At 59.5% G+C, this 25,033-nt stretch overlaps 4 protein-coding genes across 5 annotated transcripts; 2 read left to right on the plus strand and 2 right to left on the minus strand.

Annotated features, from left to right (window-relative positions):
* Positions 1-1,557: 1,557 nt before the first annotated feature.
* BAG4 (BAG cochaperone 4) lies at positions 1,558-6,739 on the minus strand. The gene is given in 6 exon segments (XM_038160467.1): positions 1,558-2,909; positions 3,271-3,306; positions 3,308-3,505; positions 4,452-4,580; positions 4,582-4,692; positions 6,445-6,739. Coding segments are annotated over 6 exon segments (1,221 nt in total). The 5' UTR covers positions 6,703-6,739; the 3' UTR covers positions 1,558-2,420.
* LSM1 (LSM1 homolog, mRNA degradation associated) lies at positions 6,612-8,646 on the plus strand. The gene is made up of 4 exons (XM_038160468.1): positions 6,612-6,746; positions 6,986-7,054; positions 7,527-7,642; positions 8,172-8,646. The coding sequence occupies exons 1-4, from the start codon at positions 6,701-6,703 to the stop codon at positions 8,340-8,342; spliced, it is 402 nt and encodes a 133-aa protein (XP_038016396.1). The 5' UTR covers positions 6,612-6,700; the 3' UTR covers positions 8,343-8,646.
* A 3,912-nt stretch (positions 8,647-12,558) lies between these two features.
* STAR (steroidogenic acute regulatory protein) lies at positions 12,559-15,439 on the plus strand. Its single transcript, XM_038160205.1, has 7 exons — positions 12,559-12,776; positions 13,609-13,722; positions 13,925-14,052; positions 14,136-14,294; positions 14,725-14,909; positions 15,097-15,190; positions 15,277-15,439. The coding sequence occupies exons 1-7, from the start codon at positions 12,713-12,715 to the stop codon at positions 15,382-15,384; spliced, it is 852 nt and encodes a 283-aa protein (XP_038016133.1). The 5' UTR covers positions 12,559-12,712; the 3' UTR covers positions 15,385-15,439.
* A 995-nt stretch (positions 15,440-16,434) lies between these two features.
* On the minus strand, positions 16,435-24,829 carry LOC119710793 (set1/Ash2 histone methyltransferase complex subunit ASH2). Of its 2 annotated transcripts, XM_038160203.1 has the most exons (17): positions 24,700-24,829; positions 24,450-24,519; positions 24,038-24,183; positions 23,325-23,413; positions 22,940-23,034; positions 22,751-22,846; positions 22,444-22,539; positions 22,207-22,282; positions 21,672-21,689; positions 20,200-20,293; positions 19,017-19,234; positions 18,692-18,859; positions 18,417-18,610; positions 17,975-18,067; positions 17,755-17,853; positions 17,380-17,439; positions 16,435-16,999 (listed from the first exon to the last, which is right to left on the minus strand). In XM_038160203.1, exons 1-17 carry the CDS (start codon positions 24,804-24,806, stop codon positions 16,892-16,894), a joined length of 1,827 nt encoding a protein of 608 aa, XP_038016131.1. In that variant the 5' UTR covers positions 24,807-24,829; the 3' UTR covers positions 16,435-16,891. The 2 variants fall into 2 exon arrangements, with proteins under 2 accessions (XP_038016131.1, XP_038016132.1); XM_038160204.1 differs by lacking the exon at positions 21,672-21,689.
* Positions 24,830-25,033: the final 204 nt, after the last annotated feature.

Below are 25,033 nucleotides of genomic sequence, written 5' to 3' on the forward strand. Positions count from 1 at the left end.
GTGACCCCTGTCCGTGTTCCCTGTCTGTGTTCCCTGCCCCTGGTCCCTTCCCTGGGTCCCTGTCTCTGTTCTCTGTCCCTGTTCCCTGCCCCTGGTCCCTCCCTGTGACCCCTGCCCACGTTCCCTGCCCTCTCAGCGGCCCGGCTGGGGGTGATGGTGGCCCCGAGCTGCATGGGGGCACTGGGGTGCAGGGAAACACCCAGCCCTGTGCCAGCTGCGGCACGAACGAACGCTCCAGCATGGGGTGATTGCAGCAGAAACCACGCGGTGCTGATTTCATGTTTGTTTTTCAGTCCCCCTGTGACACTTTTGCCTCCGCGGTGATTGAGAAACTCCAGCACTGCTGGAGAAGCAACGGGCAACCCCAGAGTAAGAGTTTGGTTTCTGTAGAGATGAGCCCAGCGATAAACAGAGACAGACTTTCTAATTCGGGGGTTGTGATGTGGGTGGATGCTGCAAGTGGATGCTGCAAGATGAACCAGTTGCCAGGAACTGCTCTCCCAGTGCTCAGCGTCGCTCAGCAGGGACTGGTGAGGGAAGCAGAAGGGTCAGGAGTGCTCAGTTCCCCAGGTCTGCAGCTGACCCCGCAGAGCTGCAGCAGTCGGTGCTGCCACAGCTCCTGCCCGTGTCGGACCATCCCCACCCGGATCACCCGGCCGAGCTGTGACGCACTCTGGCCCTGCGTGGAGGAGGCACGGGCGGCAGGAAGGGAAGGGTTACAGCAGAGCTCCTGCAGGCTGGGCTGTGGGGCGTGTGCCTGAGCCCTGATCCCAGCTCAGCTTTGGGGGAAACGCACAAAACCCACCCAGGGATGGAGTGTCACGGGCAGCCACCCCGTCCCATGGAGCTGTGATGATAACCTGCCATTCCAGCCCACTTCTTCATGTTCCCTCGTGGGCTTTGCTCCAGGGATTTACATAACCCTCCACCAAGGAGGCAGGGACGAGCAATATTGTTCAGGAATGTGCTACCTGGACGGTTCAGCTGGTGGGGGAAGGGGTGGCACTCACAGGGGCTTCACCAGCACAGGGACAGGACAGCACACTGAGTACTGTGAATTATTAATCTCCCAGTAGAGCCAGCAGTCCCCAGGAGGAACTCGCCAGGCTGGAAGCAGGGAGCAGCTCGGCCTGGCTGCTCCCTGCCTGACATGAAATGAAGGAGCAGCAGAGCCTTTCCCTGTCCCAGCACATCCAGGCTGACCACGCGTGGTCATGGACACCTCCAAGGAGCTCCAGAGGTCACCCTGTGCCCACGGCCCTGGCTGGGAATGTGGGATCTGCCAGCTGCCTCCAGGACCTCGGCTGGCTGGCAGCACACAGGGCACTCCCAGGGCACTCCCAGCCTCAGGCATCCTAAATCCCTTCCAGACCCTCTTCCACACTGGCCCTAGAGCCACAGCTGGAGGCTCCTAGATCATCTGCACTGCCTGGGAGGCAATGGGGAACCCTGGCACCCCAAAACAGCCTTCCCAGAAGTTCTGTTCATCGGTACAGCTGGGCTGGAGCTTCGGTCCGAGTTACAAAACCTCCCTCACCACTTCTCTTGAAAGAAAAAGAGACTTTGAGACATCTCAATTACAAAATAACATTTAAAACTCATCAGGGTTTATTAGGTGCCACACAGAGCAGTGAGTTGCTGTGCAGGTGGTAACCAGGAGGCTGGAACAGGCCAGGCTGTTCCCTCCCCATGGTGCTGCACAGTGGGACACAGAACTCGCAGGATGGAGAGGGACATCAAACAGGGGATTCTGACCCACGGGACCTGGAAATCGCTTCCAGGCATCCTGCCCCTGCTCTTTCCTTGACTTGCACTTCTTTGCAGTGGCAGAACGGGGATTTCCAGTCTGTTCCCATGCCCACAGGGACACCCCACACTGGCTCTGCACCACTCAGGAGGAGCAGCATGACGTGACATGTGCCAGCACAGTCCTTCCCTCCAGCACTTCAGCGCTGCTCCTTGAGTGCACTAAACCCAAACAACCCCTATGAGGACACACGGGGCTCATGGCAAGGGAGCTGAAGCTGAAATTACAGGCAGTGAGGACAAGCCCAGAGTCTTGGCTGGTGGCTGCACATTGCAGCTCGTCTGACGAGTGTGTGAAGACTGGCTGTGGCTGTAGGAGGCACCCAGAGACTGGGCCTGGGCTGGGGAACTCCGTACACAACCCCACAGGGCTCCATCCTTGGCCCGTTTCTCTTCAACATCTTCATTCAATACTTCTGGAGCTTCAAAGCTCTCTCCATTTGTTGTTTGTCAGGGCTGGGCTTCTGGGCTGGCTTTTTGGTGGGTTTGATTTGATTTGTTAACTCAGGGCTTATTGCTATTCCATTGTCAATAGTGCGTAGCAGAAAGAGCTGAGATTTAAGAGAACTCTTTGGAACCTCAACAACAGGCTGTGTGTTGTGGCTCACGTGCTTTCACAATCCCTTTCTTTCCAGTTTTTCCAGTATGGCCTGAATTCTGTGGACGGACTCTTTCCTGGCCTGCCGGACACTGTCCTGGCCCCCAGTCTCAATGGAATCCAGCTCCAGCAGCAGCTTGGTCAGCATCTCCTCCAGCAGCCGGTAGGATTTATCTGTCTTTTTCCCTACAAATTCGTCCACCTCTTCCTCCAGCTGTTCGGCCTCCCCCATCACGTGGAGGATCCTCTGAATCTCCGGCTGCAGGGCTGCAGGATGCGTGGCAGGCTGCTCAGCAGGTTTGAAGCCCAGCTCCTGGCTCCTGGCCACGGGCTTGCGTGGGGCGAGGTCATAGAGCTGGGGCTGGGCGCTGTACTGCACGCGGGGCTGGCACGGGGCAGGCTTGGCCACCCTGTGCTCGTTTGCTGGCCCCGAGTGCCGCTGGCTGCCATCAGAATAGTAACTGTGTTGGCTGGGGCTTTGCTCAGGTCTGTCGTAGACAGAGTCCTGCAGTTAGAGGGAGAAAATATCTCTAAGTGCATTCCCCTTCAACCCACAGGTTTCTGCTGTCATCCTGCACCCAACGGTGGGCAGGGCTGGGGACGCTGGGGACGGGGACCTGTGCTCTGCTCCCATGTTAGAAAGAAACAGCCCAGCAAGGGCCACCTGTCCAGAGGAGGAATCTGAGCCCCTGAACCCCCCCTCAGGGCTGCTACTGCCTGGGCACCAAAAATGTGGAGTCACTTAATTCCTGATCCAACCCGGAGAAAGCCTGTCAGACCCATTTCAAGACCCACCCAGGACATCTTGTCCTTCACAAGAATCGCAGCCATGGGTTGAAGTCTTCTGTGTGCAAACAGGACCTCACCTGTCCCTGTGGCTCCCAGGAAGGAGCCCCGCTGCCTGGTCCAGGCTGGGTGTGACTCCGAGGCGTAGAGGCTGCCGTGAGCCGAGGCGGGCCAGGCGTAGCGAGGCTGCACCCCAAAGCCAGAGTGGGGGCCCCACGTGTCCTCCAGGGCTCTGGGCTGCGGCACCGGGCCCTGCCCCGTCACCCCCGCGCTGCTGTCTCCGTACGGATACTGCGGCATCGGCATTCCCGGGGTCTGCAGGGACAGGGAACAGGAGTTACGGGGGTCACTGCCAGCCCTGACCCCTCACACAGCCCTAGGAGCTGGGACAGGCGTTACAGGGGGGCACTGCCAGCCCTGACCCCTCACACAGCCCTGGGACAGGCGTTACAGGGGTCACTGCCAGCCCTGCACCCTCACAGAGCCCTGGGACAGGCATTACAGGGGTCACTGCCAGCCCTGACCCCTCACACAGCCCTAGGAGCTGGGACAGGCGTTACAGGGGGTCACTGCCAGCCCTGACCCCTCACACAGCCCTGGGACAGGCATTACAGGGGGTCACTGCCAGCCCTGCACCCTCACACAGCCCTGGGACAGGCGTTACAGGGGTCACTGCCAGCCCTGATCCTCACACAGCCCTGGGACAGGCGTTACAGGGGGTCACTGCCAGCCCTGACCCCTCACAGAGGCCTGGGACAGGCGTTACAGGGGGTCACTGCCAGCCCTGATCCCTCACACAGCCCTGGGACAGGCGTTACAGGGGTCACTGCCAGCCCTGCACCCTCACACAGCCCTGGGACCGGCGTTACAGGGGGTCACTGCCAGCCCTGCCCCCTCACACAGCCCTAGGAGCTGGGACAGGCGTTACAGGGGTCACTGCCAGCCCTGCCCCCTCACACAGCCCTAGGAGCTGGGACAGGCGTTACAGGGGGCACTGCCAGCCCTGCCCCTTCACACAGCCCCGGGAGCTGGATGGAATGGCCGCAGCTCAGTTTGGCTGCCCAATTCCCACCTTCCCGGCCCAAAAGCTCAGAGTTTCCAGAGAACAGGGTGACCACCAGTTTCCTTAAGAGTAAAACCAGGCAGAACAAGGCACTCAAGAGCCACGGGGACCCCCAGCCCCACCAGAGCCACCTCCCCCTGGCCCAGCCCCACGACCCATGCCAGGAACCACACACCCTGCCCCCGGCAGTGCCCTTACCTGTGGCGGGGAGTAGCCGGGGCCCTGCTGCCTGCGGAGGGCCGAGCCCTCGGGGGGACACTCCGGGGGGACGTAGCTCCAGGCGGGAGCGGGCGACGGGGGCCGGTAGAGGCCCGTGGGCTCCGGGGGGGTAGGGGCTGCGTGGGGGCCCCGAGCAGTAGAAGCCCCGTGCCTGCGGCAGGCTGGCGTAGTGCGGGTACGGGGGGCTGTAGGCTCCGTTGGCATAGGGAGAATCCATTGCCTGGGGACAAGGGAAGAGCACAGGGAAGGTGATGGGGCATGGACACGGGCACAGGTGCTCCAGGAACGAGGTGTAGCCAGGGGGTTCCTTTGCCCTCCAGCTGATCTGCCCCGGTTTTAGGCTTTCCTGGTCTAACCTGGCTGGACCAGCTGGGCTCAGGGGGAGGTGTGCAGCCCCTCACGGGGAGCAGCTCCTGGAGGATTCAATGCCAGCTCTGCATCACCAACGGGAGGATGGAAAACTCGCCAGGAAAGTTCATTTCCCTGCTCATTCTCCAACAGACAAGCTCTGCCAGCCGCCAGTGTTCAGCTCCTGGAGCTGCAGCTCATGTGGGTCTCTGTATAGAAGGTCTGCACACCCAAGCCACATCCCAGAATTTACCTGGATCCATCCCATAACTGATGTGTAGGGAATGTGAGATTGCACCTGATGGCAAAGGGATGCTGAAGGACAGGATTTCAGGAGCTCGGGGAACGGCTCCCTGTCCCTTCGGGCAGAGCAGCATTATTGTACCGCTGAGCTGCTTCCCGGAGCGCAGGCTGTCCAACCTGCTGCACAACCCGTGTGCCGGGACTCATGGAAGAGCCGGAGCAGCCTGACAGCCCAGAGGAAAAACCAAAGCAAAGCAAAGCCCAGCCAGAGAGCAGAGCCTGCTCCGGCACAGCAGAGCCCTTCTCATCACACGGAATTTGCACGGCAGCCCGAAACCCAGCTGCCATCAACCCCGAAGGTAACGGACCCGGCAATGGCCAGCCCCGGGATCGGATCAGGCAATGCCCAGCCCCGGGATCGCACCGGGCAATGCCCAGCCCCGGGATCGGACCCGGCAATGCCCAGCCCCGGGATCGGACCCGGCAATGCCCAACCCCGGGATCGCACCGGGCAATGCCCAACCCCGGGATCGGATCCGGCAATGCCCAGCCCCGGGATCGGACCCGGCAATGCCCAGCCGTGGTACCGGACCCGGCACTGCCCAGCCCCGGGATCGGACCCGGCAATGCCCAGCCGTGGTACCGGACCCGGCAATGCCCAGCCCCGGCAGCGGATCCGGCAATGCCCAGCCCCGGGATCGGATCCGGCACTGCCCAGCCCCGGGATCGCACCGGGCAATGCCCAGCCGTGGTACCGGACCCGGCAATGCCCAGCCCCGGGATCGGACCCGGCAATGCCCAGCCCCGGGATCGGACCCGGCAATGCCCAGGCCCGGGATCGCACCGGGCAATGCCCAGCCCCGGGATCGGATCCGGCGATGCCCAGTTCCAGGATCGCACCGGGCAATGCCCAACCCCGGGATCGGATCCGGCAATGCCCAGTCCCGGGAACGGATCCGGCGATGCCCAGCCCCGGGATCGGATCCGGCGATGCCCAGCCCCGTTACCGCGGCCCTCCCGCTCCGCACAGCGCTCCGGGGTCCCCGCGTTCCCAGGATCTCCGCACCAGCACACGCGCCCCAGAAACGTCCCCGTGAAGCGGCTCCGCAGGCAGCGCCTCCCCGCGCTCCTTTCCGCCCCTTTACACGCCCGGACGGGTCCGCGAGCAGAGCCACGAGAACCGGCGGGGCGTGGGAGGCTCCGGGCAGAGCCGCCCGGGGACCGCCCTGCGCGCCCGTTATCGGGGCAGGGCCGGGCTGAGCGCTGCCCGCCCGCCCCGGGGGCCGTTTCCGTCCCGGGGGCCCTGTCCGATCCTGTGGGCCGTGCCCTCCCCGGGGCCCTGTCCCTCCTCCGGGCCCGTGCCCGCCCCTCGCCCCGTTACCTGCGCGGCCGCCGCGGGCGGGCCCAGCCCGGCCGTGCGGGGCTCCATGGCCGCCGCCGAGGCCACGCCCCCTCTCGCCCCGTGCCCAATCGGCGGCCGCTCCCCTCTCGCTCCGGCCAATCGGCGGCGGCCCCGCGCGCACGGCTGGCGCGGCTTAAAGGGGCAGCGGCGGGTGGGCCCCGCCCGGCGCGGGCGGTTCCGGGGCGGCGGCGGCACCGGCGCATGGCGGCGCTTCCGCTGCGGGCGCGGCGGCACCATGAACTACATGCCCGGCACGGCCAGCCTGATCCAGGACATCGACAGTGAGTGTCCCGGGGCGGCCCGCCCGCCCCGTCCCCTCCGTGCCCCGTCGGTGCCGCCCCGCCGGGGGATCCGGGCTCCCGCTCCCCCGGGTGCTGCCCCGCGGTTCCCCCGCGGCGCCCGGACTCCTCTTCCCGTAACGAGCCGTCCCCCCGTGGGCTCCGGCCCCGCGAGGCGCTGTCCCGGGCGGGTCCCGGAGCCGCGGGGGCCGTGCCCGACGCCCCGCTCTCGTTTCCCGCAGAGAAGCACCTGGTGCTGCTGCGGGACGGCCGGACGCTCATCGGGTACCTGCGCAGCATCGACCAGTTCGGTACGGCTCAGCGCTGGGCATGGCGAGGAGGAGGAGGAGGAGGAGGAGGAGGAGGAGCCGTGCTGCTTCTCCAGTGCGGTTGTGCTGCGGGTTGAATCTCTGTCCCGTCCCCCGGACCCGGCGCTTCGCGGGGGTTTCTGCCGCCCCCCGGCGCTCCCCGTGCCGCGGGTGCATCCAGCGCTGCCGCTCTGGCGTCGCTCGTCGGGCAGGAGCCGCCGGGTGATGTTCATCGTCCTTGCCCTGAGCTTGCATCGCCGTCCTCTCCTGCGCTGTGGGGGGCTCGGGGCTCGCTGGCTGGGGAGAGCGTCGGTGGCTTCAGTGACCCGGCTCCGGGCAGCCACCGAGTGCGGGGGGACAGCCAGCGCCGCTCCCGGGGCGGGGGACACTGCCCGGCCACCGTTCACGGTGGAGCATCGCCGGTTGTCTGTCTGGTTTTCACGGAGCTCCTTTTCTGTCTGTCTCGTTGCTGCAGCGAACTTGGTGTTGCACCAGACCGTGGAGCGCATCCACGTGGGCAAGAAGTATGGGGACATCCCTCGGGGCATCTTCGTGGTGAGGGGCGAGAATGTGGTGCTGCTGGGGGAAATTGTAAGTGCTCGGCTCCTGCCGCAGTCTGGGCCCGAGCTGGGGGGCTTTGCGGTCGGTCTGTCTGTCTGTCTGTCTGCTGTGAAATGTGGTTGCTGCTGTGTTGGGCTGGAATCGGAGCCGCCTCCGAGGCCGGTTCAGGCTGAGGCATCACAGAAAGGGCAGCCTGCAGGGCAGGGCTGCCTCCTGCTGCCGCAGCCCCTCTGGGGTGACACAGGGACAAAGAACAACGCAGAGGGAGCTGTGGGGAAGCTTCAGCTTGGGTGACACTGCTGGAGGGTGACGCTGCTGGCTGCCCTGCTGGCTCTGCCCCAGCAGACACCGTCTGGGATGGCCTCGGGAGCCCTGTTAGCTCTGGGGCCCCCAGGAGCCCCTTCCCAGGGCTGTGCTGGGGATCCCTGCCCACGTCCCCACCCCTCAGAGCGCTTCCAGCAGCTCTGTTTTGTGTCAGCCCCCCTTTGGCTGGGACTCGTGGAAGGTGTGGGCGCAGGGCATCGTGCTGTGCGGAGCTGAAGGGTCTTTTCTCCTGCAGGACCTGGAGAAGGAGAGCGACACACCTCTGCAGCAGGTGTCCATCGAGGAGATCCTGGAGGAGCAGCGGGTGGAGCAGCAGGCCAAGCAGGAGTCGGAGAAGCTGAAGGTGCAGGCGCTGAAGGAGCGGGGGCTGTCGGTGCCGCGGGCCGACACGCTGGACGAGTACTGAGGGGCTGCCCCTTTCCTGCAGGGAGCCGGGGCTGCTCCGGGACCCCCCTGCACAGGCACAGACTGCCTGGAAAGGCAGGTTTCATTTTCAGATTGTCTTTTCCGTGGTGCTGGTAACTGTGTACACAAATCATGCCTTTAGTCTCCTTCTGGAGAAGGAGATGAGGAGGGCCCAGCGCACTGGCAGCGCAAGCATTTGTGTTTGGGAGGCAAATCACTGCTCCTTGGGTTTGTTTGCTTTTTCCTCCTCACATGACTCTGGGTGAGAGTTTCCTTGACATGTAAATAAATCCTTGATCCTGACATCGATGGTTTTCCAGTACTCTGCTCCTGGCAGTTCTTCCCTCTCAGGATGAGCCCCCCTCAGGCCAGCTCTTGTCCCCTCTGTGTGCTGTGCAGGGACAGATGGGACCCCTGGTCCAGCCATGGGCTGGCCTCACTCCGAGAGAACACTGGAGCCTGTGCCAAGATCCTGCTCTGGGATGGGGAGCAGAACCTGGGTACCCCTGTACCCCAACACAGACCAGCTGTACCCCCCAGCCGGGCTATGCCACTCCCCTGCAGCTGAGCCTGCTAATTACCGGCCGAACCCACTAATTAACCTGCAGGTGAAGAGCTGCTGCCCCCGGGGCACGCAGAGCCTGGAGCTGCAGCCCCTCCTGGCTCCGTGCTGGGGGGGCCGCTGCAGCTGTGTCAGCCTGGAGAATCCTTTGCCCCGACGAGTCCTGGCCCTTCCTTGGGGAGGATCCTGAGTCCTTGGCCTCGGGGCTGGCTCTGGGCAGCTGCCAGGCCCCTGGAGCCTCCTGGCTGTGGGCAGGGAAGGGCAAACCTCGGCAGGGACAATCCCTGTGCTACCTGGGGCTGCTCCCCTGGGCAGCAGGAGTTCTTTGGGTGAAGAGCCCATGCTGGGGGGACAGAGGACAAGCCCAGCTCTGCTTGCTGGGGCTGAGCACAACAGTCGTGGAGAGCTGAGGGCTGTTGTGGCCACTGCTGGCCCACTCTCACTGGCCCAGGGACCACTCTCTTTGGAGGGAAACATTTCTGCCCCGTTGGGCTTGAGTGGGTGTTGTGGGTTTGGGGGTAGCAGAGGTTTAAACAAGGAAATGCTATTTCTTGTTCTAGCAGAATTTAATAAAAAGCATTTCTGGAGCTGGCGCCTGTGGCTGGAAGGTCTGTGCCAGGCAGGGATGGCTCTCTGGGGGTGTTTGTGCTGCCATTGTTTGTTTGGGGGGTGTTTTGGGGTGAGGGGGGATCAGGGCAGAGGTGCCCGTGGTGGCTGGGGGGAGGCAAGGGCTGCCCAGCCCCGGTGCTGGGCTCCCAGCCCCGCAGCCCAGGGCGTTGAGGGGGGTAAGGAGCTGGTGGGGGTCAAGACATGGACCCATTCCTGCTGCTCTGGAGCCCATTATCTTATCAGGGTGTCGGGTGGGACCTCTGTGGCACGGGGGGCTGTGGTTTGTCTGCGCTCTCCAAACAGCAGTGGGGCAGCCTTGGAATGGGGGGAGCGACAGGATCCCCTGACAGAGCTGCCCCTGCAGTGGGAACGGGCTGGGAGAGGGGAATGTTCTCAAAGGGGGGCTTGGGGCAGCTTCAGAGTCCTCGGGTCCCTGAGCCTCCAGGCCCCGGTGAAGTTGCAGTGCCTTTGGTTGGCATCATTTTGGTTTTTGTACATTTTGTACACTTGTGAGCCTCTGTTCCTCAAGCCCTGTTGAGTGAATGCAAATGGAGCCGTGTGGTGACTCTGCAGGAGCCTGGGGGTGCCTCTGGGGGCTGGGATGTCCCAGTTAACCAGATCCCCCCTGAGGGTTCTGGCTGCCTTTTTGGGGTCTGTGTCCTGCTCTGGGGGCTGCTCACCTGCAGCGTGTCCTCACGTGCTGTGGCACGGCGTGGCTGTGCCCGTGTCCCCTCCTGAGGGCACAGCTGGGTCGTGCCCTCCAGCCTGGAGCCAGAGGGGCGGCTCTGCCTGGCTTGTTTTGGTTCTTCTCACAAACAACTGCGTGTCCTTGTGCCGAGGCCTCGTGCTGGGAGGGATAACAGCCCTGGAGCGCTCCCAGCCCCCGGGGCTGTGTGCCCTCACTCTGGGGCAGGGGGACTGCTGGGGCAGAGCACAATTTTGGGGTGTCTCCGGTGTCCCTGAGCACCCAGACCTGGCAGGGTGTGCTTGGCCAGAGCTCTGGGCGCTCCTGGCTTCCAAACCCTCCTGGGTCTCCCTCCCCGCGTGTGCAGGGAGGTGGGTGAAGCCCAGAGGTGGGGAGAGTATAGAGGGGCTTGGCAGCTGGCCTGCAAGCAAAGCTGAGCTCAGAGAAGAAACAGCAATTGGTGATTTCCAGTGTATCCAGAGCGAGGAAGAAGACAAAGCTGTCAGCACAGAAACAGATTAGAAAAGATAACATGAGAATTTTTGTAAGCTGGACTACGTGCATGTATATATGTGCCTTATTAAACTTCTGTAAAACTTTTACCAATGATATTGATGCCAATGAATAGAATAAGTTATTGTAACGTAGTTAATAACTTAAAATCACGCTTTGTTAAAAGTATATAGGCTAGAAAACATGCAAAATAAAAATGTTGTTCTTCTTGAACCCTAATCACACACACATATATATAGATAGATAGATAGATATAGATATATATATATAGTGCCCAACCTAAGAATAAGAGGAGAGCTGTGGCATGACCTGGGCAATCACACTTGTGGGAGCATGGCTGCAAAGAGGAGCTCCCAGCAAAGGTTTTGGAAAGGGGCAGTGCAGCTTCTGGCCTCCTCCTGGTCCCTGCAGCACCTCCCTGTAACCCCACGCTGCTGACCTGAGCCTGAGGTGTTCCCTGGCACGCAGTGGGATATGGCAGCCCTGCACGGGAGAGAACATCCTGGGGAGCAGCAGGAGCGCTCTGGAAGGCAGGTGGGGCTCAGATCACCTCGGGGGGAACACAAAGGGCTCCCCAGAGCTGGGCTGCTGGCTCAGTGAGGGGGTGACCTCCCCCTGGGCCAAGCTGTTGAAATGGGGGAGCAAGGTCAGGCTCCCTGCGGGAGGGTGCAGGGGCTGACGTCAAAGGAAGCAGCTGTAATTCACAGGTTCCCGGGAGTGCTGCTCTCCAGGCCGTAATTCATCCCAGAAATGTCATTTCAGCCTTGAGCATTATCGCTGCTCCGCCGTGTCCCACTGCTGGGGCAGATAACGGGGCTGGGGAGCAGGGGGGCTGCCTGGGGCTGCCCCTCACTTCAGCCCCAGGCTCAGCAGCTCGGTGTATTTAATGTTCAGCTTTCTGCGGGCTGTCCTGCTTCTTGTGCACAGAGGCTCAGCCTGGCTCGTTACTCCGCAATGGTGTTGTCCATCGCTATCCCTTACTATCCCTTGTTGCCCATCAAAGCTTGGACTCGATGACCTTGGAGGACTTTTCCAGCATTAATGATCGCACTGTGCTGATCTGTCCCCTGGTCCGTGCCATGTGCGCTCTGTCCCAGCAAGGACAGCCTGCAGGAGCTGCTGGGGGCTCTGCCTGCCGTACCCGGGGGGGCTCTGTGTGCTCTCTGTCCCGGCAAGGACAGCCTGCGGGAGCTGCTGGGGCTCTGCCGGCCGTGCCCCGGGGCCGGGGGGCTCTGTGTGTGCCAAGGACAGCCTGCAGGAGCTGCTGGGGCTCTGCCGGCCGAGCCCCGGGGCCGGGGGGCTCTGTGTGTGCCAAGGACAGCCTGCGGGAGCTGCTGGGGCTCTGCCGGCCGAGCCCCGGGGCCGGGGGGCTCCGCGCTCCCCGCAGGCTCCGTGCCTGCCCCGCGGCCCCGGCGCTGCGTGCGGAGCGGGGCCGGCCTTGGCCCGCAGTGCCGGCTCTTATCTCCCGCCTGACGGGCGGAATCCTTCAGCACCGCGTACTTAAGGCCGAGCACGGCGGGGCCGGGGCAGAGCAGCGCTGGGCGCGGACGGACGGACACAGCGGCCACCACTGAGGGCACTGCCACAGCCACCGCCGAGCCACTGCCACTGCCGAGCCACTGCCACTGCCATCACCGCAGCCACCGCCACAGCCACTGCCAGTGCCGAGCCACAGCCACCGCCCGGCCACAAACGCAGCCACTGCCACCTCCACCGCCGAGCCACTGCCACCGCCACAGCCACTGCCAGTGCCGAGCCACAGCCACTGCCAGTGCTGAGCCACTGCCATCACCACAGCCACTGCCACCGTCGAGCCACAGCCACTGCCAGTGCCGACCACAGCCACCGCCCAGCCACCGCCACTGCCACTGCTCGGCCACCACCGCAGCCACTGCCCCGCCACAGCCAGTGCTGAGCCACAGCCACTGCCCGGCCACCGCCACTGCCACCAGCACTGCCACTGCCCAGCCACAGCCCAGCCCACGCTCTGACCCTGAGGGAGATGCTGCCAGCCACGTCCAAGCTCTGCGCCGCCATCTCCTACCGCCACCTGCGCAACATGACCGGTGAGTCCAGCTGCGGGCCGGGACAGCTCCTGTCCGGCTGTCTGGGGCAGGACAAGGCCAAGGCAGCTCCTGTCCGGCTGTCTGGGACAGGATGGGGCTGGGGCAGTCCCTGTCCCGCTGCTTGGGGCAGGACAGGGCCAGGACAGTCCCTGTCCGGCTGTCTGGGGCAGGACAAGACCAGGGCTGCCCCTGTCCGGCTGTCTGGGGCAGGACAAGACCAGGGCTGCCCCTGTTTGGCTGCCCGGGACAGGACAGGGCTGGGGCAGTCCCTGTCTGGCTGCCTGGGGCTTGGGGATTCTCTCTCCGCTGCCACAGGCAGAGTCAGATTCTCTGACAGAAGTTTGTTAGAGAAGCTCCTGTTGAGTCACAGGATCCCAAAAGGGCTCTCTTTCTTCCTAAGCTCCTCAGAGTGGTGGCTGGGGCCTCGGCGATGCTCTCCCCACTCTGTAGTGTTGGGTTCTGTGATTTACTGTCCCTGAGACCCTGAGCCCTGTCTCTGGGGCCTGAGAGGCTGGCTCATGTCCCTGTGACCAGCTCTGGGTCACGCTCCCTGTGGCTGTGAGGGTTTTGTACCTCTGTGCTCCATGTCCATGCTCTTTCCTGGATGCTCCTCAGGGTTTTTACTGCTGCATGGCTCAGAGCTGGAGCCAAGCTCAGGAGTGCTGAGCACAGCCCACCCCAGGGCAGTGCGATGGCAAGCAGCTGCTCCCTGGGCCTGAAGGGACACCGAGATGGTGACGAGCAGGGACTTTTCCATGTTGTGTCTTTAAATGGGGGAAAAGCCCACGGTGAGGGCCAGCTGGTGCCGCTGGGTGACACGCTCTCTCCCCAGGTCTGAGGAGACAAGCTGCCGTGGCCATCAGCCAGGAGCTGAGCAGGCTCGCCAGCCACAGCCCAGGACCCAGCACCTGGATCCACCAGGTGCGCAGGAGAAGCTCCTTACTCAGTAAGTGACACCTGGGGGGTTTCTTCCTTCCTGCTGCGGGGAGACCCTCACAGGCTGGGGGAAAACCTGTCTGAGGGTGGGCTGTGCTTCTGCTGAGCCAAAGGCAGAGCGGGAACTGGGTGTAATCCCCACCCCCTGGACACAGAGAAGGGGGTTTGGTGTAGACAAAGCTCATCTGGCACATCACACTGCTCTTGCTCAGGCTCAAGGCTGGAGGAGAAACCCTTCAGTGAGATGCAAATGTCTTACATCAAGCAAGGAGAGGAGGCCCTGCAGAAATCCCTCAGAATCCTGGAGGACCAGGATGACTGGAAGACCGAGACGGTGGCGGTGGGTGCTGTGCCCCGTGCTGCTGCCTTGCAGCCCTTCCCCTGCTAGCAGCTCTGGTGGTAACTGTGCCATCCCCTCCCCAGGGCAATGGGGACAAAGTGCTGAGCAAGGTGCTGCCGGACGTGGGGAAGGTGTTCCGGCTGGAGGTGGTGGTGGACCAGCCCCTGGACACGGTGTACGGAGAGCTGGTGGACAACATGGAGCAGATGGGAGACTGGAACCCCAACGTCAAAGAAGTCAGGGTAGGAGATGTGTGTCAGAGCTGTCCCAGCCAGTGCTCTGTCATTTCCTGCTGCAGATGTAGAGGAGGTTTTGCAGTCTCTACGTTGCTGCTGCAGCAGGGGTGGGTCTGGAGCAGCTTCTGTGTGATTAATTCTGCAGGAAAGGCACTTTCCTGCAAGGAGCTGCCAGTTCTGCTGGAAGTTGGGGCTGATCTGGGGAAGAAATAGCCCCAAGGCACAAGGAATCAGAGAGGCAGGAAGGGAATAGCTTTTCACTCAGGAATTGAAAACAGTTCTCACCTGGGGGCGAGCAAGAATTTGGAATTATTGTCATTGTCAAGTCTTTGCCAGAAGTATCTGAATCTGTATCTGAACACCTGGGAACCAAAGGCAGCTTTTAGCTGTGCTTGCAGTAAGCCCTTGAAATGAAAGTTTTAACTCTGAACTGCAGATTCTGGAGAAGATTGGGAAGGACACGGTGATCACCCACGAGAAGGCGGCCGCGACCCCCGGGAACATTGTGGGGCCTCGGGACTTCGTGAGCGTGCGGTGCTCCAGGAGACGTGGCTCCACCTGCGTCCTGGCAGGGATGTCCACCACCTACGGGGCCATGCCCGAGCAGGAGGGCTTCATAAGGTACCGCCTGCTCAGCCCTGTTACGCGTCTGCAGGGAGGGGATTCCCACAGGGGTTTCCCTTTTACTGTGGCCTCGGGGTCGCTGGGTTTCTAGGGGCAGCAGGAGCTGCTGCAGAAAGCCCAAAGTGCATTTTTGAGGCTGAAAAGTCCCAAGTTTGGGTCTGACCTGGGCCTCTCTCCCCACCAGGGCTGAGAACGGTCCCACCTGCATGGTCCTGCGCCCGCTGCCCGGCAGCCCCTCCCGGACCAGGCTCACCTGGCTGCTCAGCATCGACCTCAAGGTAGCTGGGGCTGCGAGGAGCCTGGGGGAGCCAAGGGCTGCGGGAGAGGCCGGTTCTGCTCACAGGCTGTGTCTGCTCCTCCCCAGGGGTGGCTGCCCAAGACCATCATCAACCAGGTCCTGTCCCAGACACAGGTGGACTTCGCCAAACACCTGCGGCAGCGCCTGGCCCGGCCGGTGCCTGCGGCCTGCTGACCACGGCCTGACCACAGCCTGACCACAGCCTGACCACAGCCTGACCACAGCCTGCTGACCATGGCCTGACCACAGCCTGACCACCTGCTGACCACCTGCTGACCACAGCCTGACCACAGCCTGCTGACCAGAGACCACAGCCTGACCACAGCCTGACCACAGCCTGCTGACCACGGCCTGACCACCTGCTGACCACGGCCTGCTGACCACGGCCTGACCACCTGCTGACCCCGGCCTGACCACGGCCTGCTGACCACGGCCTGACCACCTGCTGACCACCTGCTGACCACAGCCTGACCACGGCCTGCTGACCACCTGCTGACCACAGCCTGACCACAGCCTGACCACCTGCTGACCACAGCCTGCTGACCACGGCCTGCTGACCACGGGCTGACCACCTGCTGACCACGGCCTGCTGACCACGGCCTGCTGACCACGGCCTGCTGACCACAGCCTGACCACAGCCTGACCACGGCCTGACCACGGCCTGACCACAGCCTGACCACCTGCTGACCACAGCCTGCTGACCACGGCCTGCTGACCACCCCGTGCAGGGCTTCCTTCAGGGGCCAAGTATGGAATCTTGTCACTTCAATTAGCCCAGGCCTTTCCTAGCAGACTCCACTCATTAATACATAGTTACACTCAATAAATAGAACGGTTTATTTATTGAAGCTCATTGTGCAAGTGCAGGACTAAAAATTTAATTCCTGCAGTTGCTTAACTGAGCATGTGCTGGCCCAGTCAGCCAACTCCACCCTCCCTAATTACTTTCAATGAATAAATAAAGCTTTAATCAACTTTTACTCTCCCAAATCTGAAACACAGCACTTAACAATTTTGTTTCCTCTCCCCCTCAAAGCAGCTCTAATTTATTTTTTCCTGTACCAACACATAAGTGCCAAATTATTTATTCACCCATCTGCAATGATGATCATTAGGCCACATGTAACTCCCGGGCACAGGACATCTTCAGCTCAAAAGATCTCCAAGTGTAGCTACTTTGAGTTTCAATGTCATTTGTAACAATTTACAAGACAAAAACAAGAATAAAAAGAAGAGTTAAAGCCTTTATTTTTAAACTGGTTTCCAGTCTGTGGGGAAAAAAAAAATACAGTTTGGACAGAAGCCCAAATTTCAGTCTTGCATGCAGCCGTGTCGTTCCAACAGAGCCGTCCTGGCTGGGAGCTGTTGGTCACCATCAGCCAAGCACACCTGAGCACAGGGGTCACTGCAGCCACACCTGGCAGGGGCAGCTGCACCCTGAGCTGTCACAGCCCGGGAGAAGGATCTTCAACACCCCCCTGTCCAGCGAGTGACACTCTAATGGTACTGGGGGCTGCCAGAGAGGCCCCGCAGCAGCACAAAACACCCCAGAAGTGCCTCCCGGGGCACACACACACAACACCTGCCAGCCAGGGCTGCATCCACCTCGGCCTGTTGGCTCCTTGGCTGATCATGGAGAGAGGGAGGGATGCTCCTCTGCAGTAAAACCACGGTGTGGGGTTTATGGCTCCCAGGGTGGGCTCCTCCTGCCATCCACCTCCGTCTCCACATGGTACAGGACATCGGCCAGCGTGTGCTCCACCACGGCCCCCCAGCCCATGTCACTCATCTGCAGGGGGAAGCACAGTTAGCTCCAGTCCTGGACAAGGAGGGACCACACAGCCCAGGGCTGTTTCCCTCCTCAAAGCAGTACTGGCAGGGGGAAATTCCAAGTGTTTCCTTGAACAACAGTTCAGCCCCCTTACTGACAGATGAGGCCAACACAGGCAACAATCTGATAACAGCAAACAGAGATAACAGCACCTATTATTTAATTAAAATTAATGATTCATCTGGATATCTGTCCTTACGTATTTTTAAACACAATCCTTTTGGCTACACTGCCAGGTACTGAGACTGAAGGACAGGTGTGGTGTGAATCACACCAAAACATCTTTGATTTAAACAATGAAGCTCTCAAACAGGGGGAGAAGCTTCAGTTTTACTTACAGGATGGTAAGTGATGTCTCTCGGTGGATACTTGAAATATGGCCCAAAGTTTATGGAAACCTGGGGAACATATATTTTCATTAAATCTAAAAATCCAGGAAAATCTCTTCAGTCCTCCATTCTCACTCCTTCCTGCTCCTGAGCCTCCCCACACCCTGTGCAAGCCCACAGGAACAAACATTGCTGATGTTACTTCAGCAATTTGATCATCTTGTTACACATGTGAACAGCAGGACTGTTCCAGAGTCACTAAAATGATTCCCATCTTTCTTTGTCACTTGGCACACTCCTGGAGTGCCCACACCTCGTGCATGAACACACTTTGTGTGTGAACTGATGGATTTAGGAACTCCCTTTCAAAGACCCCTCGCTTACCGTGCAGCCTTTGTACAGGGAGATAGCAGGAAAATAAACCCCCTCAAAGATGTCCTTAAAGGCAACTCCTTGGCTGACACCATTCTTGAAGAATATGATCTGAAAAACGAAGGGTTTTCCCACTGATGGTGGCTGTCAGGACACAGCAACCCTGACAAGATTAATGCCTGCTCCCCTTCGCTCAGGCCAGGCACATCTTGAAGTGACAGCAACAATTCACCTGGCTTCCAGGGGCTTGCTTTAGGCTCTTCTCTGCTTTGTCCACAAAATCCTTCTCTTCAAAGTACAAGTAGCTTTTGAATTTGATCAAAGCCTGAAACAGCAGCAAACAACGTGAGGAACAAGCCCGAAATCTGTTACCTGTCACCTGCCCTGCTCAGGGCCAGGCGTGCCTGGTGTCAGAGTACCTGTGAGGAGTGATTCCCACAGCTCAGGGATTTCAGAGCCAGGAGGGGAAGGTGAAAGGAGATGTGGGCAATCCCATCCAGGAGTATTTTGCTTTCTTGAGATCAACACTTTGGGCCTCTCCCCCAGGAACCACAGAGGTACCGAGAGGCAGGATGGGAAGGATGCACGGAAAGGGGCACGAGTGAGGCCACAGCAACTCGTTTTCCAGTTTTCCACCTGCCAATGCTTAATCCAACAGTGAACTTGCACCTCACCTTGTCTTTGTAGGTGTCAGGCAGGGATTTGGCTGTCTCAGTATCCTCTGGAAGGTTGATATAAAACCCCAGGACATCTCCCTGTCCGTAGCCAGAGGAATAGTGTTTCCCTATGGACTGGTGAAACTTGGTTCCCTTTTTGCTGCGCCAGGAGTAACTGAACTTGTCGTATCCCAGAGGGGCCTGGAGGTTCCCTGCGGAAACAAACGCCTCACGGTGAACACAGGGAGTGCAGCAGGAGCAGCCGCTAAGAAATGTTCTGTAAGATTATTTACCCAAGGGCTGTGACCAGCCTAATCTGGCAGCTGTGTCTGGAGGCATCTCGTCCATGGAGATTTCGAAGTACCAGGCTCCCTTCCGCACGCCGTGCGAGGCCCGCACCATGGAATAGCCCTTCTCCCCAACGACAGTCAGCCTGTCGTCAGAGATCTTCAGCTGGGGAGCTGCAGGGGAGCACACGCTTGTCATTTTTAACGTGCTGATGTCAAAAGGCAAGAGAACACGCAGAGGTGGATTTAAGCTCTGCGCCTCTAAGCTCCGACTGGTGCCGAGATGCCTCTGGAAGGAAACACAACCTGCACGCCCCAAGGAGCTCTGTACCTCGGTCATGCAGCGCCAGGAGGACTCGCTCATACAGGCAGGCTCTGTACAGGTCCCCAGGAATTGGTTTTCCTGCCCAACAGTCCAGCTCCAGCTTTTCTGGGTCGGGGGCGTGAGGGTCAGGCTCGGCCAGGATGTAGCGATAGCCGTCCTTGTTGAAGGGGTGCTCCAGAGGGTACCCGTGGGGGGGCAGGCGCTGAGCAGCGAACAGCGGGTCACTGAAACACAGAAACCCCACGCTGGCATCTCCAGGTGCTGTCACACGTCACCCCAGAACACCCCCCTGCAGAGCTGTCCCTGTGCTCAGCGGCCGCACGCTCGTGTCTGTGTGAAACGAGCGGTCATCCACTGCAAATCATTTACAGCCTGTGACCCATCACTCACCCATGACATCATCAGTGACATCACAGGGCTCTGCAGTCACCCCCAAACACCCACCCAGGGCAGAGACAGCTGGGAGGCAGCTTGGGGCATCACAGGTGCCACTGTCGCTGACTGCTACCCATCCCTGTGCCCACACCCGTCCCCGTGTCCATCTCCATGCCCATCCCTGTGCCCATCCTGTCCCTGTGTCCATCTCCACGCCCATCCCTGTGCCCATCCTGTCCCTGTGTCCATCTCCACACCCATCCCTGTGCCCATCCCGTCCCCATGTCCATCTCCACACCCATCCCCACGCCCATCCCTGTGCCCATCCCGTCCCTGTGTCCATCTCCACACCCATCCCTGTGCCCATCCCGTCTCCGTGTCCGTGTCCATCTCCACGCCCATCCCTGTGCCCATCCCATCCCCATGTCCATCTCCACACCCATCCCCATGCCCATCCCATCCCCGTGTCCATCTCCACACCCATCCCTGTGCCCATCCCGTCCCCGTGTCCATCTCCACACCCATCCCTGTGCCCACACCCGTCCCCGCGCCCATCCTGTCCCCGTGTCCATCTCCACACCCATCCCCACGCCCATCCCGTCCCCGTGTCCATCTCCACACCCATCCCATCCCCATGTCCATCTCCACACCCATCCCTGTGCCCATCCCATCCCCGTGCCCATCCCCGTACCCATCCCCGTGCCCATCCCGTCCCCGTGTCCATCTCCGCACCCGTCCCCATGCCCATCCCCGTACCCATCCCCGTGCCCATCCCCGTGCCCATCCCTGCCCCCCAGGGCTCCTCTGCTCTCACCTCCGGGTTTTCTTGGCCGTGCCCGTGGTGCCCCCGTCCTGCTGCTTGCGCTTGGCCCCTCGGCCCTTCCCACTGCCCCCGGCAGCCATTCCCCCTGGACACACAAAGCAGGCCCCCTCAGGAGCTGCCGCCCGCCCGCGCCTCACCCCCAGGGACAGAGGGGCACAGCAGCCACAGCCAGCGTGGGCCCAGGGGCCCTTGGCCACAGTTACTGTGACCCACGCTTCACTGCCAAGGAGCACAGCAAATCAACAGCTTTCATGTGGCTTCTGGTCAGCTTTTGAGGTGTCTCAAATTGAAGCAGAAGCTAAAGGAGATTGAGCGGTAAAAGAAGCTCAATCTGAGCTTGTCAGGTGAGAATTAAGAATTTTTTCTATCATCAGAAGATTTATAGGCAGCAGCACTGGGATCCACTTCAGGGGCATTATTATTATTATTATTATTATTATTATTATTATTATTATTATTATTATTATTATTATTATTATTATTACTGGAGATTCCAGTCACAGCCCAAATCTATTTCTGCAGAAGCAGCAGAAACCCACCCTACAGCACAGCCACCGAGCCAGTGACCCTGTGCTGGAGGAACACTGACACCAACCAACAATCCAACAATAAGCACTCAGTGTTCCATTTCCATCTACAAAATAAAATCCACCTGAGTTGAGGAAAAATGAAAAGCAAGAGGTGAAAAATGAAAAGCAAGAGGTGTTTCTCTTCAGTACTACTGAAATGATTTCTGTGATTGAGCAGCAAATCAGTTTGAACTCAGCACTCGTAATAAAACTGAGTGTAGGAAAAGCTACATGTCAAACTTAATCAAACTAATATCAGCATGTTTAATAAATTAAATCATACATGCATTTATCATCCTGCTATTTCCAATGATATCACTGCTGATTTATAAGGGAAACGATGGAAATTTCATGTACTGTAGATAAACACCTTCACACACCACATTTGTGTGGTAACTAAAAATCCAGTCAGCTCTTCCATTACCAGCACTCCCTTACAGTGTAAGGGATCCAAACCATCCAGGGAATGCCATATTCTGCACAAACATGACCTGATCCAGCTGCACTCCCTGATTTCAGTGCAGACAAACATTCAGGCTCTCCAGTTTGTCAGCAATTACTTGCCCAAAAAACCATTGCACTGTAAATTTCAGACCGGTTGTTCAAGCATCCAAAACTACAACATCAGGTCAACTGATAGAGAAAAAAGAAACATAAATGTAAAATAAATAAACAAACCCTTTAAACCAGTCAAGTAAGGCAGAATATGGCAATTAAAAGCTTCTAACTATGAAGATTAAAGACTGGAATTGCTGGTTTGTATTGAAGTCCAACTGCAATCACATCAGGGCACGCTTTCGTTTTTGATTGTCTTTGGCTTCTAAGAGAATCGAGCAAGAAAAGCTTTGCAAACAGCAATACTTAAGTTTTAGAAGCTGAAAGGTAAATATTCACCTCCCAGAGAGGCTCCACCTGCAAGAACAGAAGTGGCACCACATTGTCTGTCAGTCTCCCAGAAATGAAACAAAAAACAACCAGAGCATGACACGGAAATAACACACCTGAGAGAGCTCTAACCTGCTTTAAAAAGACCCAAATACCTCCTGCCTGCACTTCTGGGATGTGTTTAATAAAGATTATGAACACATTAAACCCGTTAACAGTTCATTTACTGCAGCAAGGCTGCCCTGAGTACCCTCGGCAAGATGGGAAACGGGGAATCTGAACAACTCAAGGAGGTAATTTAAAACCATCCTAGGAGCAAAGTGACAAGCTCAGCCTTCAGCGAGCATCTCGATCTGTGTGGTCACAGCAAAGAAAGGGCTGAACCTTTCCAAGACACAGAGTTGATCTTTCTGTAAAAAGGCACAATGAGACTGCTCTGAGCATAAGCTCAGTTCACAGGACAGTTTAACTGCACAGATGCGCAGAGAACTGGGAAATGCAGCTTAGTCCCAAACATCCAAACCCCCCCGAGTAAAGAACTTGCCATTTAAGCTTCCACTCGTGGACACGGCGTTGCTCTGCTTCTGGTTGTCATAGGCTGGACCAATATTGGCGAGATCCTGCAGGAGATCAAAAGCTCTGCTGCACAAACTTGGTCCAAGGGAACACTCTGAGCCTGCTGGGGCTCCCAGCCACTGCTGGCCCAGCACAGATCTGCCCCTTGACTGAGCACAAAGGCAGCAGTGGGACCCCCACCTTCCTCCTGTCTCCCAGCCCATACCTGGTCCAGAAGCCCAAATTTGGGGTAATCTTCCTCTGGGTCTTTACTGCCTGGGTCTGGATGCTCTTTGACCAGGAACACATCTCTTTCTTTACACTAAAAGAGAGGGGTTTTAGTTACACAGAATAAGATCATAACAAATCCAGTAACAAGTGTTTAAAGCCCAGGAGTTCCTATCAGGGTGTTAGGTACATCAGCTGCCTGAGAAGCACCAGCACCTTCACCCTGCAGCTCCAAGCCCGGCCTCAGCACACACAGAAACCCAAACTTGTGGGAATTCTTCCACGGATTTACCCTCAGTCCTTACCATGGTTTTGACAATATTATTGGGCCAAGTCATTTTCCCAGGCCTCTGCCGCGTTGTCATACACTCCCAGTATTTGTCAATGAAGGGGATAATATCCTGTAGGAACACAAAACACTTGTGTGAGCTCCTCCTCTTGCTGACTGACACCAGCAGTGCCGTGAGCCCGTGGCAGGTCCCAAAGAGCCAGACCTTATCCTTGGAGAACATCGTTTTGGGGTGCTCGTCCTGGGTCCTCGACTGCCACGTCAGGTTGGCCAGGGCACTAAGGCACATTTCCTTCAGATCTGAGAAACAAAGGTTGCACTCGGTGGGAAGATCAGACACCCAGCCACAGCGTCACCCTGAGAAACTGCAAAACCTCCCCAGTTCTGTCCTGACTCAGCCCTCCTCAACCACTTACACCACCTTCATAAATCAGTAGCAAAACATTCTTACAAGAAGCCACACGTGGTTTTAAATATGGGATTTTGGGTCATTTTCCGGGTGTCTCAGCAGAGCCCACCCACTGACTTCAGCCGAAGCCAACCTCCAGGATGATCCTGCACAAAACACCTCCCAAGTAGCTCAAACTCACTTGCTTGTTTCCTCAGGAAATAGGTGTTCCCGCTGTGGTGGCACACATTGCAGTGGAAGCTGTAGTTGGTCATGAAGGGCAGACACGAGCTGGGAAAAAGCAGCTTGGTTAGAGCTGGGTACAGAGCAATTATTGCATCAGCTTAAAGAACCCCAGAACCCGTGAGGCTGGAAAGGCCCTCTGAGACCCCTGAGTCCAGTCCGTGCCCAATCCTCACCTTATCCCCAGCCCAGAGTGCTGAGTGCCACCTCCAGTGGTTCCTTGGACACCTCCCCTTGTCCTGTCCCTGTCCCCTGGCTGTCCCCTCCACAAGGTCCCCCCTGAGCCTCCTTTTCTCCAGGCTGAGCCCCTTCCCAGCTCCCTCAGCCTCTCCTGGTGCTCCAGCCCCTTCCCAGCTCTGCTCCCTTCCCTGGACATGCTTCCAGCCCCTCCGTGTTCTTCTTGGAGTGAAAGAAAATTAATTATTCTTTACTACACTGGGTTAAGAAACGAATTATTGCAGGTTGAAACCCGAGTATTCCTTCCCTCCCTAAAAGCACAGACACCCAACACGCTCAGTGGTATTTCACGGGGGTGCCTTTATCGTGGACAAAGCTTTATTTACACAACACACCAATTCCCAAGTGTTCAAGGACACGGGCAGGTCCCTGGCAACTCAGACTCCAAACATTCCCCTTTAAAGCCCCGCGCTGGCCCTGCCAGCCATCACCTACGTGGTGTCGATGCCGAAGGTGTCAGCTGTGAACCACTTGGTGCAGATGCCACACTGCAGCTCGATCTCGCCCAGCTGCCGCGCGTTCTCCTCGTCCCCCGAGCCCCCCTGGGCATCCATGGCTTCGGCGCCGTCCCCGGCAGCGTCCTGGAGGCGGAGCAGAGCCAGGAATCCAACAGTGCCCGCGGCAGGCAGCACAGGGGGCTGGGCAGGAATCTGCCACCGTGGCATTTGAGAGGGAATAAATCCTCTCCCCTAAGCCGCGGCCCTGTTGCAGCAGGCTGGGGCTGTTTGTTGGCTCGTGAGGATGAGCCACACGGCTGGAGATTTCCAAAATCCTTTAAGGAAGCAACGCCGGCGCTAAGGGATGCTCCCTCCCGGCCGAACCCACCCCCCGCGCCCACGGCACCCACCAGCGGCTCCTTCCCGTTGGCCGACTCGGTCTCCAGGGCCGCGCTGGCATCGACCATGGCGGCGTCCCCCCTGCCAGGGCACAGAGGTCAGAGCGGAGCCCGCCTCGGGGCGCGCCGCGCTCGGGGCCCGGCCGGGAGCAGCCCCGGAGCCCCATCCGCGTTCCCATGGTAACGGGGCCGGCTCCCGCCGAGCCCGCACGGCCCGGGGAGCGCGGGGCTCGCAGGGGCCCGCTCAGAGGGAGGGACATACCCGGTCTCGGCGTCGGTGGCGGGCGGCTCTGGCGGGGCCGGGGGCTCCGGGGCCGGGGGCGGCTCCGGGGGGGGCTCGGCGCCCTCGGCCGCCGCTGCCGCCGCCATGTTGGTGTCTCTGCCGCGAGAATCCCGCGGGGGTCTCGCGAGACTCAGCGCGCGCGCGGGCCCCGCCGCGGCAGAGCGCGCCCCCTGCCGGCGGCCGCCGGGAGCGCGGCGCGGTGTGACGTCATCCTGAACGGCCGTGACGTCACGGCGGCGGGGCTGGCGGCGGGGGCGAGAACCGGGAGCGGGTCCCGGTGCCCCGCGGGAGGACCGAGCGCCTTTCCCGCCGG

This window comes from Motacilla alba, chromosome 22 (assembly GCF_015832195.1).
Source record: "Motacilla alba alba isolate MOTALB_02 chromosome 22, Motacilla_alba_V1.0_pri, whole genome shotgun sequence".
NCBI lineage: Eukaryota > Metazoa > Chordata > Aves > Passeriformes > Motacillidae > Motacilla > Motacilla alba.

Excerpts from the sequence above, each read along its gene's own strand:
- LOC119710793 (XM_038160203.1), bottom strand. The coding sequence starts at position 24,806 with ATGGCGGCGGCAGCGGCGGCCGAGGGCGCCGAGCCCCCCCCGGAGCCG. Across the intron at positions 23,414-24,037 it reads ACCTTCGGCATCGACACCAC|CTCGTGTCTGCCCTTCATGA; the intron begins GTAGGTGATGGC and ends GCTTTTTCCCAG. Across the intron at positions 23,035-23,324 it reads TTTCCTGAGGAAACAAGCAA|ATCTGAAGGAAATGTGCCTT; the intron begins GTGAGTTTGAGC and ends TTTGTTTCTCAG.
- STAR (XM_038160205.1), top strand. The coding sequence starts at position 12,713 with ATGCTGCCAGCCACGTCCAAGCTCTGCGCCGCCATCTCCTACCGCCAC. Across the intron at positions 13,723-13,924 it reads CAGGAGAAGCTCCTTACTCA|GCTCAAGGCTGGAGGAGAAA; the intron begins GTAAGTGACACC and ends GCTCTTGCTCAG. Across the intron at positions 15,191-15,276 it reads TGCTCAGCATCGACCTCAAG|GGGTGGCTGCCCAAGACCAT; the intron begins GTAGCTGGGGCT and ends GCTCCTCCCCAG.
- LSM1 (XM_038160468.1), top strand. The coding sequence starts at position 6,701 with ATGAACTACATGCCCGGCACGGCCAGCCTGATCCAGGACATCGACA. Across the intron at positions 7,055-7,526 it reads GCGCAGCATCGACCAGTTCG|CGAACTTGGTGTTGCACCAG; the intron begins GTACGGCTCAGC and ends TCGTTGCTGCAG. Across the intron at positions 7,643-8,171 it reads TGGTGCTGCTGGGGGAAATT|GACCTGGAGAAGGAGAGCGA; the intron begins GTAAGTGCTCGG and ends TTTCTCCTGCAG.